Here is a 16371-nt window from a genome sequence, read left to right on the forward strand (position 1 = left end):
AAACGTTTGATGAACAACCACCGAAAACCATTCAGAAGAAAAACATTGTGACCTATGTTTGTCTTATGCACACCGTGCAGGTGACATTTATAAAATGAAAACTATTATCTAGAAAATACATTCACTTAGCCAACAGCAGAACCAGCACTGGGAAGTCCAATTAGAACAAATAAACAAAGCACAGAATCAAACATCTTTTTTTTTCTGTGGTATTTATTTAGTAAATTTGTTTCCCTTAAAAATTCAATCGTGATTCTTATTGGATAAAATATTCAAATCAGTTAAGAAAATTTTTTTTTTTATGTGCATATTAATGTTTTAACACATCTTGAAGTTTCAATTAACTGCAATAAGACATACAAGTATGTGTAAAAACAGTAGAACAGAAATAGACGCTAAGTAATAAAATAATAATAATTATTAAATTAATAATTAAACATTCAAAACATCATATCAATAAGCAAAGTACAGTAAAAAAAACATTTAAACAACAATTTGAAATAAAAACAAGATTAAGACATCTACTTGTGTATCTGCGTGCAAAATATGTACGATGTAAAAGAAATGGATTGCTCATTTTTACCCATTAAAAAACATATCTTCTTGTGTAAATCTAAATCAATCAAAAATGTAGTTTTGTTTTCTTGTGTGCACTGAATAGACAACATCAAACTTATTTAAAGTTAAGTTAAATCTCTATTACATTAATAATGTCCTAAAAGAGATGACTGAAGTTCCATGACAAAGATGTTAACCAGCACTGCAAAATAACAAAGTTTAGACACTATAAACCTGTTTTTTTATTTAGTTGACATATTTCTTCTATCGTTTCTGTTTTAAATTAAGATGCACGTCTAAACATTTCATAAAACAAGAATGATGATAATCAGAAAAAAGAGCCTTCTTACAAGGAACTCAGCAACTTAAAGTGGCTAATTTGTGCAAACTCATGGGATTTCATTCATATGAATAAGTACATATGAAAAGTATGTGTGCCCCCAAACCCCACCCCTAAACCTACCCCTTATTGAAGTATGAGCAAATCATACTAAAAGGTATGAATGAAATAATACAAATGAATATGAATTAGCCACTAAATCAAAACGTTACACATTGCCTTGAGACTGCATTAGAAAATCATTGATTACTAATTAAGATAAATGAATACTGTATATATTAGTTTGATTATAATTCATTTTTTGTGTACATAATTGCGTGAGAATATGCTACATAAATAAAGTATGTTAGAAAGCTGAAGGGTGGTTAAATTCAATGGTTTTCCTCATGTGACTTTCAGAGGTTTCATTTTCTCATTACGGCTGCACCTCTTTGACAGATCTTTTCTGTATCTCGAAGTTACCTGACAGCCCACGGCTGACCAGTACTTGTTTTATCTGAAACACAGATGGATTTTATTTGCATAATACTCCAGTTGTTATGATGTCCATTACAAATAAAATTGTCCATTGACTTACTTGCTGCAGAACAGCCTCCAGGTTATCACTCTGTGTCAGGTCTAAAAACGACGTGAGCTTAAATTGGGTTCCTATGATATTTTCTAAAGAGAAACATAAACATAATTACACCTCTTAACATATGTAGATCAAACAAACTAACATGTGAAACTGATTAAATATCTACCTAATCCTTTGTTTGAGATGAAGGCCCAGCGACCAGGAACGTTTACATTAGTCGTGTTCTTGAGGTTTCGGTAGTTGCCATTTGTTGAATCAGGAATTACAAACTTGCTTACTGAGTTTATTGTGTCATATCCAGCCTATTAAAACATGAAAAACAAATGTTAGGAAAGCATACAGAGTTGATATGGAGTACAAAATGTCAATGAAATCTTGTCATGTATGTTTTACCTCCACTGCTTCATATAAGAAAGCACAGTCTCCATAATTCATCAGAAAGAAAGACCAATTACCACCTGAAATTAAAACCACTTGGAACAGGATTGCCTGAAAAACAACAACAACATAATCTTAATTTAAAGATTATAGACTCTGTGACCTCAAAAAGTATTGAAGTAAATAAATGAAGAACTTTTTACCGGATTTGGCTGTAGATTGTACCTCCAAGTGGCAACAAAGACCCAGGAAGCTCTGAAGTTCACTGCAGAGAAATGCTGGTTTATATCCTGAGTGGCGCGGTCGAGCACACTACCATTAGTGTACTGCTGATATGACAAAACGCCAGTGTAATAATCATCATAGTCATTCCAGAGCGCAGCAATGAAATCTTCACGTCCTCTGAAGGGACTATAGTTAGGGCCTGATGTTGATGTTATTGTGAATGTCAGGAGTCCATTATAAATAACCTGTAATATGACAAATCAACTTACATCAAGCGATAATCACAAACTGGCTCAACACTGCAGTTGCATTCAGACTCTGATTTGCAACAGAACTGAATTCTTACGTATAAGCTGTTATATGTGTGGCCAAAGAATGTAAATGGGGTTGAAAGAGCAACATAATATGAGCTTTCATCGTAATTAACATTGTGTTCAGTGTCTCCTACAACCGAGCCGAATGGATAGAATATCGCTGGAGCTGAGGAGAGAAAAAACACAAGAAATGCAAAGTCAGAAAGAATCATCAGAACTGTGTAATAATTGCTGATTCTAAAATTAATGCAGTGTTAAAAAAGTCAGTAAATACCTGTCCATGGCTGTGCAGAACTCATCGCAACAACTGGTAAAGAGAAAACAGGAACAGATCAAATACTTCTGTACAAAATGGTGCCGTCAATAATTCGCTGCTTTATTACCTGGAGGAACTGTGGTGGTTGTCAATGTGGTGGTAGCTGAAAAAAAATCACAATAATTTAAATAGCAAGGAATAATTCACTAAACTCACCTAATTAGAGCATTTTATGTGCATAACTTTCATCAGAAAAAAGAAACTCAGGCATTAATTTATCAAGATGAAACAAACAGTAGCTTTATCATTCTAATATGCAGTTAAACACACAGAAACTCAGCTATCACAACCAAGGACCTACAAACAATGGCAACATGGAATGGAATTCAGAATTCTAGACTATCATCGATTCTGTTCATTTACTTGTGTAAATGTGTGTAAATTTATATTTATTCAGTTCTTGAATTGATTACAGTAATATTATTGACTAAAGTAATATTTTCTGTCTTTTAGTAGAGATATTATATGAGAGACTTGCTTTGTTTACCAAATAAAGTGGATCTAATTGGATTTGCATTTTAAAATGTAATAAAAAGTAAAAAAATGTATTCCTTTTTATTTTATATATTAAGGTTTTAGTTATGATACTCCCAAAATAATTCCAAATAAATCCGCAGATCTTTAACAAAAAATTCAATTCAATTCAATTCACCTTTATTTGTATAGCGCTTATACAATGTAGATTGTGTCAAAGCAGCTTCACATAAAAGGTCAGAAATAGCAAAAAATGTCTGCAGATTCTGTCTGGCCTTGCTCATAACTCAGTGCATCATTACCTGGTGTAACTGTGCTGGCCCTCAGTGTGGCGTTTGCTGAAATAATGAACACAAATAAAAACACCAATGAATAATGAATTAAACTTATTTCACGAGTGCAGTTTTCTTCACAATGTTTTTTGCCGAAATAATCACGATAGATCAAGATCCTTTAGATGACACTTCATGCATTACCATTGCCAGTCGGTGGTACTACACTACCCATAATCCACTGCTCTGATGATTTATCCCAGCTGTCACACAAAACACTGCTGTTGCTTCATTTCTGAGCATTTTCATTATTCCCTGTTTTTGCTTTGGCTGTTTTTTATGCTGATGGGTGTTATTTCTAAATTGTATTTAAGTATTACAATAGGGGATTTGTACAATGTAAACCAAATCAAATTGAAAATCATAACCACAGAGCCATGATACAAAACAAATCAACAATTTTGTGAATCGCCCCACCTCTTATACTCTTTATAGAGTTTTTGAACACTATGGACTATTGTGAGGTATTGGAGGTCTTGGGCATGCAAACTAGTCAAGACAAACATGGTCAAGACGATCTGCTGCAGATCAAACCGAGCATCAGAATGGGGAAAAAAAGGTGATTTAGGTGACTTTGAACATGATTTGGTTTTTGGTGCCAGACGGGCTGGTCTGGGTATTTCAGAAAATGCTGATCTACTGGAATTTTCACACACAACCATTTCTAGAGTTTACTGAGAATGGTCAGAAAAAAAGAAAATATCCAGTGAGTGGCAGTTTTGTGGGTGCAAATGCCTTGTTGATGCCAGAGGTCAGAGCGGAATGGCCAGACTGGTTCCAGCTGATAGAAATGCAAAAGTAACTGGTCTGCAGTAGAGCATCTCTGAACGCACAACACATCCTACCTTGAGGCAGATGGGCTACAGCCGCAGAAGCCCACACCATGTGCCACTCCTGTGAGCTAAGAACAGGAAACGCTCCGGTTACTAAAGTATCGAAAATGCTATGTGGAAATGCTATGTGGGGGGAACGGAAATGCTATGTGGAAACTTCAGCTATAGGAATTTCGTCAGAATCCAATCATCTGAAAGAGTATACAAATGGGCCAATGAAATGCCAATAAGTTGGCAGTGTCAGCACGCAAAGCTGTTGCTGTTTACAATCAATTTTGAATATAAGCGCAGCACGTGCCAAGCTGAGGCTTCCTTTTCTAGCTGAAGAGACTTTCACGCCCAACAGCTAAGGGGCAGAACACGAGCTGACCAGTGGGCATGCCATCAATGTAACAGGCCAACACCTGACTCCTCCGTTGAGTCAGATGCTGGGTGCCTCGGAGGAATCTTTGCAGGGTTCGCCAAGCGGGGAACTTACTGACAAAGCGAGAAAGCTCACGTATCCCTGTGTTAGAGAGAAAGGCGCAGCAAGCATGTTAAAACACCTTCACCGAATGTTTCCTTAATCACCAAGGTGTACGGTGTGGTAGGAACCTTGGGCACATATCCTGGCTGGGGTCTTAGGACAACGTGAGAGTAGCCCTGGCAGCCTGTGAATACAGGGGTTCAAAACGCGCAGGTCTAGGATTGGCCGTAGCCCACCGCTCTTTTTGGGCACGATGAATTACGGGCTGTAAAACCTGCTCTCCATCTCAGCTCGATTGCATCCTTCGCCAGGAGGACAGCAATCTCCTCTTGCAAGACGAATTGAATTTGTTTCACGAATTGAATCGCATAGCCAAGTCTAATTGTGCATTTAAGCCACCGCGAAAGGCTGGCACGTGTTAACCAGGCAGGCAGAGATCTCACTAATGGCTTCATCACTACAATCGCTGACGTACCAGCAGTGGGGCAGCGCAGAGTGGGAGTGCTTATCAGGGAAGCGTTGGGGTCCCACAGAAGAGCTAGAGGCTAGAGATTCACTAGAGATGCACCCAGGCTCCGGAAGAGGGGTTGGAAGTGTGAGAGAATAGAGATTGTCCTCCCACACCTTGCGACCCACTGGTAAAGTGCACCGATCCTGCGAACTGGAAGGTATCACGTCCCAGACTGGCAGTGTATGGGGTGTCACATCCGGAGAAGAGGAAAAATGCTCTTTCACTGAGGTTTTGGTGTCATTGAAAAATGCCATTGGTTGTGGGGCCCGGCCCTCCACCGAGCAAATTCCCTCTTCTCCGGATGTCCCATCTCAGGGACACTTCGCGTTCTGTTTACTGGACTTAACAGCGCCCTGGGCGGGAGGGGCTACCTGCTTACAAGATGCTCGATGCGGCCGCTTCGCCGAAGGCGCAGGCAGGGGTGGGGCAGCTCTCGTAGGTGGGCGCCCTTGGCGAGGACCAATGGATGTGGATGGTTTGGCAGGCAGAGCGGTCTTACCTTCCCACTGATGCCCATCGCATCCGACTGCTCTTTCACTGCCCTGAATTCCTGGGTGAACAGGCCAGCCTGGGATATGAGCAAGTCAAGAAAGCGATCTTTGTCAACTTCTACCAGGTTTAGCTAGAGGTGGTGGTCCTGGACCACTAATGTGGCCATTGTCCTTCCGAGCACACACACAGTAGACTTAGTGATCCGAAGAGCATAGTCAGTTGCAGTGCGGAGCTCGTGCAACAAGCCTGGGTCAGAATCCACCCTTGAGCAGCCTGGCCAGCGCCTGCACTTGGTAGCAAGTGTCCATAGCGTGCAAGGCAGCAGAATAGAAGATTGGAAAAATGTTGCCTGGTTTGATGAGTCTCGATTTCTGCTGCTACATTCAGTTGTTAGGGTCAGAATTTGGCATAAACAACATGAAAACACGGATCCATCCTGCCTTGAATCAACGGTTCAGGCTGCTGGTGGTGGTGTAAGGGTGTGTGAGATATTTTCTTCACACACTTTGGTCCCATTAGTACCAATTGAGCATCGTGTCAACGCCACAGCCTACCTGAGTATTGTTGCTAACCATGTCCATCCCTTTATGACCACAGTGTACCCATCTTCTGATGGCTACTTCCAGCAGGATATAATGCACCATGCCATAAAACATGAATCATCTAAGACTGGTTTCTTGAACATGACAATGAGTTCACTGTACTCAAATGGCCTCTACAGTCACCAGGGCTTAATCCAATAGAGCACCTTTGGGATGTGGTGGAATGGGAGATTTGCATTGTGGATGTGCAGCAGACAAATCTGCAGCAACTGCGTGATGCTCTCATCTCAGTATGTACCAAAATCTCTGAGGAATATTTCCAGTACCTTGTTAAATCTGTGCCATGAAAGATTAAGGCAGTTCTGAAGGCAAAAGTTGGTCCAACTTGATACTAATAAGCTGTACCTACTAAAGTGGCCTGTTGAGTGTATACACGTGTATATATATCAAAATGTTTTTATGACATATCATGTGAACACATTATGAATGCACAATGACATTATATGAACACTGTAAACTATTTGATGTTTTAGTGATGAAAATGGGTTGTGTGAAATGAACATCTGCTGAGTCAATGCTGATAATTTCTAAAAGTATGAACACTGGTGTAATTGTAAACAGCCTGTATTTATATTAATACAGTCACTGCCCACATTTCAAGTAGCCCCTGGTGATAAAGTGACTTATGGAAATATACATATTTATAATACAGCATAATTACTGCCAGGATTCTTGACAACAGTAAATCAGTACATACATTTGCAAAGAACGCATGTGTGCTTTAATGCACAAATGGTAGATCTTTTGTTAAGAATTTCTGAGGTTCTGGGCTCTTGATTGTTTATATGTGTACGTACACTATTAAGTATCCCATGAAGTCATTTGACAAATGCTCACATGTTTCTCATCACAAGAGAATTTTTGAAAGGGACATTTTACAAAATAAATAAATGGTAACACTTTATTTTGATGGTCCCTATTGCACATTTTGTTGACTAATAGTTGCATTGCAACTACATGGCAATTACTTCCCATTTGAGTTTATACTGATTTCATGCGACCACCATTTCAAAAGCGAAATCGAGGCTACGGTGGGAGGAAACCTGGAAGTATTGCCTAATTAACGTGACACAAATTTATAATTTCCCTCCTTCCGAGTGACCCGAAGGTCCGTTCTGTATGGTTATTGAAAATTAAAAGAAATATCGGACCTCATTTTAAGGGAAAGTTAAGGGAAATGGCACTAGTTAGCTAATGTTTTCTTTCCCAAATACACGTTTTAGATGCCATTTATTACACTCAACTTAATGAACTGATCCTTTCACTATATTAGACTTGTCACGATACTGAGTTTCGATTCTGAAATTAAAAAAACTGCAATTTCAGCACTTAAATGTTAGCGGGAAATTGACGTTTTTAAAATGTCAGTACCGGGACAACACTATTACAGACAACACGAGGGTGTGCTACCGAGGCCTGCATTGATTTATTGCTCACTGGGTTACATAGGCTGAAGCAGGAAATCTTCCCCATGGTGTTTACCTGGTGCTAATGAATTGAAGCCTAGGAGGACACTTAAGCGTATTACTCTTAAAGAGATTGTGATTTTGTTTGATGCCTAATATGCTTTTAATTTACAGTGCTGATCCTACAATTTACAGTTTGCAGTGCTGATCATATACTTCTGGGTTTCTTCCTACTGCAGCCTCGCTTCCATGTTTTAAAATGGTGGCCGCGTGAAATAAGCGTATTAGTAGACCGTCTGCTTAATATCTGCTGATACTACTCCTTCAACAGACATTTAACTGACTATAAGTCAGCTCACACTAACCCCAACCCCAACCTAACAGTCTACTCATAATCTATTGAGAATTGGCATGTAGATGCAATGTAACTTAAGCAAAAGGTGTTAAACGGACCATCAAAATAAAGTGATACGACTACTTGCATTATTCTCATGTCTTCAAACGTAATCTTCAAACTTAAACTCTTCTTATATAAATGTGTTAATTACTTATTTTAAAAACATGCTTTATGTGCATTTGTAAGTTTATTTTAAAGTTAGTGTGGGCCATATAGAAAAAAGCAAGCAAGTTGTTTTTTGAGCAGGCTCGGATCTATGATCTGATACTGTATCTGCATTACATGATTATTTATCAGTTTATTTGGGAAAACCTTTAGAGAATGCCAGTCATTCCAGCTGTCATGGTTCTGCCACTTCTGTCTAGTTTGTTCTTGTTAGGGGTTTCCCAGAACATGCACTTGTCTTTATCTAGTCTTTCAGGTCTGTTATGGCCGCATGTCTTTGAGTTTCTCGTGCACCTGTCTCTGTCAAGGTTTTGTCATGTCATGCTCTCTCTCACACTTTCTCTCCCTTGACCTCCCTCTTTCCTGTCTCAGTGTGCTCTCTGGCATCAACACTTTAATCTTGTATTGTCTAGACTGGTTTCCTCCTGATTTGCTACCAATTGTTCTGCTTGTGCTTGCAGACAATAAACAATCAATAGAATTTGTGCCACACAATGACTGTATCGTTCAGTCTCTGTTGACAACTTTTAAAAGGAAACAGAAACACAGATGCACAACTGACACATACAGTACCTTGATGAAACCTACAGTACCTGATCCGTTGGTTGCGTTGAAGGCCCAGCGACCGGGAACGTTTACATTAGTCGTGTTCTTGAGGTTTCGGTAGTTGCCATTTGTTGAATCAGGAATTACAAAGCTGCTTATGGAGTTTATTGTGTCGTATCCGGCCTATAAAACCACATGTGTTGAATAAATACAGAGCTGATGTAGAAAATATATGATTGTATTTTAAATCATGTGATGATTCACCTCCACTGCTTCATATAAGACAGCACAGTCACCATAATTCAACAGAAAGAAAGATTCACCACCACCTGAAATTAAAACCGCTTGGAACAGGATTGCCTAATAAGAAAATGAAAAAGTTCATCCATCACTGTCTATTTAGTCTGTCACATGGAAAAAAATAAATACATAAATTTTACCAAGTTTGGCTGAGAACCATACTTCCAGGTTGCAACAAAGACCCAAGAAGCATTAAAGTTTGTTGTAGAGAAATATTGGTTTACATCCTGAGTGGCGCGGTCGAGCACACTTCCATTAGTGTACTGCTGATATGACAAAACGCCAGTGTAATAATCATCAAAGTCATTCCAGAGCGCAGCAATGAAATCTTCACGTCCTCTGAAGGGACTATAGTTAGGTCCTGATATTGCCGTTATTGTGAATGTCAGGAGTCCATTATAAATTACCTGTAATATAACAAATCAACTTACACTTTCTTATCACTGCAGTTGCATTTAGACTTTGACTTCTGAATTCTTACATATAAGCTGTTGTATGTGTGGCCAAAGAACGTAAATGGGGATGAAAGAGCAACAGGATATGAGCTTTCATCGAAATTAACAATGTGTTCAGTGTCTCCTTCAGCCGAGCCGAATGAATAGAATATTTCTGGTACTGCAGAAAGAAAAAAACACATAGAAAATGCAAAGTCAGAAATACAAGTCAGAATCACGCTGATTCTGAACTGAATGCAGTGTTAATTTGAAAGTCAGTAAATACCTGTCCATGGCTGTGCAGAACTCATTGCAATAACTGTTAAAGAGAAAACATTAACAGATCAAAAATCCTGATTAGTACACAAAAACATCACACAGGAGTCTTCCATAACACACTGCATTATTACCTGATGGAGCTGTGGTGCTTTCCAATGGGGTGTTTTCTGAAATAATAAACAAAATTCAAAATGATATAATGAATAAATCATTAAACGTACAGAGTGCCATTTTCTTTCCAGTAACTTTCAGCAGAAACAAACAAACATGGACAGGCCCGGATTGGCTGATCGGGAGGACCGTTTTTTGGCCACTAGGGCCGGTGTAGCAGTCGATTCTGTTCCCTTCGGGAATTCCAGTTATGCCTCTACGAAGCGTGTCCGCTAACAGAGTATGCAGACCAAGGGCGTAGGTTTGCACTTGACATTAGTGGGGATGGGTGAATAAAACCCCCATATATATATATATATATATATATATATATATATATATATATATATATATATATATATATATATATATATATATATATATATATATATATATGCTGCTATTAATTATTTAACTGCTATTAAAATATATTATTAATAATCCTCTCTTCACACAATTTAAAAAGTTAAATAAATAGTCAGGCCCATAGCCAAGGGGTGTTTGGGTGGTTTAAAAGGCCAAATGTTGGATTATTAATAAGGATTTTTTTTATTTTTTATTATTCAAATGGCCAAATTCTGACTGGGGAAAGTTGAATGTACTTGCCAGTTTTTTTTATTGCCTAAAGGGACCAGTTTTTAATTTAAAACAAGTTTTAACATAAAAAAAGTAATGATAGATGATAATAAATTTGTATTTTAAAAATAAGTATTTTTATATATTTCATTAAACTGTAATATAACACGTACAGTTTAAATGCACATTTGTAAATAAACAAATTTAACTTTCTTGAAATAGTATGCTAAGCAATTTGACAAAATGGTAGGACATATTTTTGGTACAGTACATCAAAAAATAGGGTTTTTAAGATGACCATCTAAAATGATGACTAGCTAATCCAGCAAAAATTAGTTCTTAACATATCACTAAAATGCTGTAGTTATACCTCATAATTTAAATAGAAAATGAGGCAAATAACTGCAAAAAAGTTTAATTTTTCAGAAAAAAAAACCCCATCCCTTTCAATAAGCTGGTTATGGGTCTGATAGTGTAATGTTAAAAGAATGTTTATTAACTGATTAAGAGAGCGTTCAATAAAGACCACCCAACACACCTTATTCTTGCATGAAAAAAAAAACAATCCACCGCGTTTGGCGCTGCTTGTATCTAAACGCAGCCGCACCCCCTCACATGACAGCAGGGAAAGGCACAGCCAATCAAAATGTACATATGTGTTTTGAGGGTGGGAAGACTCGAGGAGGGAACGTCTTTTAACCCTTTCTGGGTGTCTAAGTTAACGTTGACAGCGCAATTTAAAAAAAAAAGTTAATTATTGGTGGGGACATTTCAATGGTCGGTGGATATTGGTGGGGAATATTCCCTCTGTCCACCCTAAATCTACTCTCCTGATGCAGACACAACCCCAACACAACTGGGTGTACGGAAAGTGAAATTTGGACAAAAGCATTGGCAATGCATTCATGTCTTGCAGTGCCAAAGTAGCATAATAAAATTAATGTAACATTCCCATTACGTATTTTCTGTGGTTCTTGTTTGTATTCTTAGCTTTTTTCTAATGTCTGAGTTTATACACCCTAGTTTAATATTGCGCGTAGGCCAACAGATATGTTAGTCCTTTTCATTTTGAAGTAAAGAAAAAATACGTACTTTTAGAACCACTTTGCTTTCCGTACACCCAGTTGTGTTTAGGTGTGTCTGCATAAGCTGTCAGCGGACACGCTTCGTAGAGGGGGAACTGGAATTCCAGAAGGGAACAGAATCGACTGCTACACCGGTGTCCCTAGCTGCCTGCACTCTGAGCAGTCGCACTTTTTTTATTAACCTATTTATTTGACCATAGCCTCAAATCTTTTTATTCATCATATTACCACAGCTCTACGCTTTTTATTTATTTTCTCGCTGCCCCATAAGCAGAATGCAGCCTGTAGGTTAATGATGTCCAAAAACGAAATCGTTAAGTCCATTTCTTGTCAGATGCTGACTTTTAATCTTCACTCAGAGATACGTAAACAAATTAAAATAAAGTAAAGAAAATATAACCTCAAATTCTAACTTTTTAAATTCTTTAAACCATCACGCATGTGGTAAATAAAGCTGTGCAACTCCGCTGTCTTCTAAAGAATGCACTGCCGTCAGATTTAAAAGACGCAGTTCTTAAAGAGTCCACACACAATTTTTTTTTTTTTTTTTTTAATTATTATTTTTTAGGGGTTTTCACCTTTATTGTATAGAACAGTAGAGAGTATTGACAGGAAAGCATGGGGAGCAGAGAGAGGAGAAGGATCGGCATAGGACCGTGAGGTGGGAATCAAACTCGGGTCGCCGTAAGCACTGGAGTGCATGTGTCAACGCACTAACCACTACACCTCTGGCGCCGACAAGCCCGCACACAATTTTTTTAACATGCTACATATCCTCAATGCAAAATGCACAGGAAGATCCATCTGAACAACAAATATGAATATTCTAAGTTCTCAAATGCAAACCATTCAAAACAAAAGTATTAAAAACTGAAATGCATCATATAATATAACATCAGTTATTAAATCCAAACACATAGGCTCCTATAATATATATTCAGATATTGCAGAAAAGGACATTGTGATGTTTTAAAGAACAATGTTGGAGATTTAGCAACTCTTTAATGTTCTCATATTATAACAAATATTTGAAGTTATAAAGCAGCTGTTTTCTTGAAAAAGATATGATATTGTCAATAGAAAATTCAATACAATTCATACAGTATCCATGTAGCTTAATTCATATTTGTATTTATTTGATATTTTTTCATTTCAAGGTTTGGATATTTATGAGCACTAATTCTTACAGAAAATAGATTCTGATACTGTTAAACATTACATTATGTTAACTGTTCAGATAAATCTTCACTGTAAAGTACTGAATTGAATATGACGTTATTTTAATATAGTCAATCGTGAACTGAACTAAGACTTGAAAACTCAGGGCTGAAAAGGAGTCCCACTCCGGCCCTGAACATGGACATCAAAATGATAAAAAAACAACAACAGCCAAGCTTTCATATTTTAACATTAGTGCATGAAGTAAAGATGAGAGGTGGGTGAGCAGCTCCACATATTTATTAAACTTAGACCCGAGAGAAACGCAGAGCGTTAAGGGCAGGAACGGGAACAAGAACAGTTAAATAATTTTTATTGTATTTATTACCTGATGGAACTGTGGTGGTTGCTGAAAGAATAAAAAATAAATAAGAATGCTATTAAATAATTCATTAAATTCACTTGAGTTTATAACTTTCACCTGAAATAACCTATTGAATTAGGCGCGGACATAAAAAATTATAAAGAAAAAAAAACTATTATCTAAAACATAGATACACTCACCGGCCACTTTATTAGGTACACCTTACTAGTACTGTGTTGGACCCCCTTTTTTGCCTTAATCCTTCGTGGCACAGATTCAACTGGAAATACTCCTGAGAGGTTTTGCTCCATATTGACATGATAGCATCACGCAGTTGCTGGAGATTTGTCAGTTGCACATCCATGATGCGAATCTCCTATTCCACCACATCCCAAAGGTGCTCTATTGGATTGAGCTCTGGTGACTGTGAAGGCCATTTGAGTACAGTGAACTCATTGTCTTGTTCAAGAAGCCAGTCTGAGATGATTCGCGTTTTATGACGTGGCTTGTTATCCTGCTGGAAGAAGCCATCAGAAGATGGGTACACTGTGGTCATAAAGGGATGGACATGGTCAGCAACAATGCTCAGGTAGGCTGTGGTGTTGACACGATGCTCAATTGGTACTAATGAGCCCAAATTGTGCCAAGAAAATATCCCCTACACCATTACACCTCCACTACCAGCCTGAACCATTAATACAAGGCAGGATGCATCCGTGCTCTCATGTTGTTGATGCCAAATTCTGACCCTAACAACTGAATGTCACAGCAGAAATCAAGACTCATCAGACCAGGCAACATTTCTCCAATCTTCTATTGTGCAATTTTGGTGAGCCTGTCCAAATTGTAGCCTCAGTTTCCTGTTCTTAGCTGACAGGAGTGGTACCCAGGTGTGGTCATCTGCTGCTGTAGCCCATCTGCTTCGAGGTTGGACGTGTTGTGCATTTAGAGATGGTCTTCTGCAGATCTTAGTTGTGACGATTGGTTATTTGAGTTACTGTTGCCTTTCTATCAGCTGGATTTGTGCCCACAGAACTGCCGTTCACTGGATATTATCTCTGTTGTGGACCATTCTCTGCAAACCCTAGAGATGGTTGTGCGTGAAAATGCCAGTAGATCAGCAGTTTCTGAAATACCCATCTGGCACTAATAACCATGCCATGTTCAAAGTCACTTAAATCACCTTTCTTCCCCATATTGATGCTCGATTTGAACGGCAGCAGATCGTTTTGACCATGTGTGCATGCCTAAATGCATTGAGATGCTGCCATGTGATTGACTGATTAGAAATTTGCGTTAACAAGCAGTCGGACAGGTGTACCTTATAAGTGTCCGGTGAGTGTATATGCCTGTCAGGCCAGTCAACTGATGTTATTTTTTTTCTTATAGAAAGCAATGGGATTAATGTTTTTATCAATAAACAGATGCTGAAAGGTACAGAGAGTTTAGGTGAGATCAGATATCTTGGGTGTAAAAATCCAACATGCTAAATTAATAACTGCTGATTCTGTAGTAGATTCTGAAAACGTAAACATGAATATTATTAGATATCACACAAACTCATTTGACCAACGTTTACATTTTTCTCATCGAAAAAGAAAGTTGGGGCAGGACGTATTAAAAAAAAAAAACATATTACTTTATGATTAATTTAGAACAAGTGATTCACCATTAAAACAGAAGATGTCGTGGTCTTTTCAAGTCAAAACAATACTGTAAAGGGGAACGGCTCAGTTTTGTCCATTGGAAATTGACAGCATGGCCATTGTTTGCCATTCGTGGGTATTATGGCTAGCACTTTACAATATGGATGTATTAATGTTAGTTTAATGTATTAGTTAAAATCAAAATGAACAACACATCAGTTAAGCCTTACTTAATCTTTGGTAATATTGGCTAAACATATATTAACCTGTTAGTATTAGTTAACATGAACTAATGGTGAACACAGACTTTATTCAGCATTAAATAATCCTTGTTAATGCTTGCTCATATTCCAATGCATCTGTTTACATGAACATCTACTTACACATATTGTACAATAATGTATTTGATCATGGATTAGATAACATGATCTAACAATGAACAACACATTTATTTAGCAATGCTATTTTTTATTCATGTTAACTAATGCACTGAACTAAAATTAACTAATACAACCTTATTGTGTTACCAAACTGTGCCAGTAAACACATAATTACAGGAAACCTTTTTTTAAAGAAGAATGTGCACTGATAAATTATTTAAAGTAATAAATATTGCAAAAAAATAAACTCTATTTCTCAGGTGACACAGATTTCCCCACACAAATACTTCATCAGGAAAAACCAGATAATCCAGTAATTATGTGCGACAAAAACCTGAATCAGGAAGGAACTATACGAAAATGGTATAACAGTAAAACTGACTTTCCATAATACAATATTTAAAAAGTTTAGCTGGAGATCTGATCCCACATGAAGTGAGGAGGTTAGTTTCAAAACAAATAGTGAAGATTTGTGATGGGTTACCTGCCAGTGTTGTTTGAGTAGTTGATTGTGCCCTGGCTGTTCAAGAAAAAAACAAACGTCATTTAGAAATATAAATGAGTTCATATTATTGTCTTCACCACATTAAGACAAAACTAAACCAACGGTTAAAAACATACTCGGTCCCAGGACTGAAATGAACAGCAGCAAACGCTGTAAAACCAGAATTAACTTCATGATGAAGAGGTCAGAGATGATAACAGCACACGTTGAAATCCTTCTGCTATAAAAATAGAGAGAGAGAGAGAGCTTTGTTATTTTCCTTAAGAAAACTTCATACAACTAAATGAATATAACTGTATTTATTATTATAAAATGTAGTAAAATCAATGTTAATCTGCAATGACTTAAAAATAAAGTTAAAATGTATTACAAATATTGTATGGTACAGTAAATTCCCTAAGGAAAATGTACATTCTTTATAAAAACACGTTGAGACATTATGAAATATTTTTAATTTATTTGTTCCCCAGTGTATTCAGTTTACAAATGCAGTTGTTTTAGGAATAGAGATTCATAAGATCAACATTTTAGGTAACTTTTGTTTCCTAAGTTCTGATCAACA

General features: G+C 37.4%; 1 protein-coding gene across 2 annotated transcripts in view; it reads right to left on the reverse strand.

Moving 5' to 3' along the window:
• Positions 1-454: 454 nt before the first annotated feature.
• Positions 455-16371, reverse strand: part of LOC130238556 (sushi, nidogen and EGF-like domain-containing protein 1) — a 16701-nt gene continuing 784 nt past the window's right edge. The window contains exons 2-12 of one of the 2 annotated variants that reach the window (XM_056469614.1): positions 15926-16029; positions 15789-15824; positions 13303-13323; positions 10077-10112; positions 9953-9985; positions 9714-9847; positions 2057-2323; positions 1869-1964; positions 1642-1777; positions 1476-1558; positions 455-1394 (exon numbers count right to left, since the gene is read on the reverse strand). In XM_056469614.1, the coding sequence (XP_056325589.1) occupies positions 1314-1394; positions 1476-1558; positions 1642-1777; positions 1869-1964; positions 2057-2323; positions 9714-9847; positions 9953-9985; positions 10077-10112; positions 13303-13323; positions 15789-15824; positions 15926-15983 (981 nt within the window). In that variant the 5' untranslated portion in view covers positions 15984-16029 and the 3' untranslated portion in view covers positions 455-1313. The remainder of the gene's footprint in view (positions 1395-1475; positions 1559-1641; positions 1778-1868; positions 1965-2056; positions 2324-9713; positions 9848-9952; positions 9986-10076; positions 10113-13302; positions 13324-15788; positions 15825-15925; positions 16030-16371) is intronic. The other variant, XM_056469615.1, reaches the window with a different exon arrangement.

The sequence above is a fragment of the Danio aesculapii genome, chromosome 12 (genome assembly GCF_903798145.1).
Source record: "Danio aesculapii chromosome 12, fDanAes4.1, whole genome shotgun sequence".
NCBI lineage: Eukaryota > Metazoa > Chordata > Actinopteri > Cypriniformes > Danionidae > Danio > Danio aesculapii.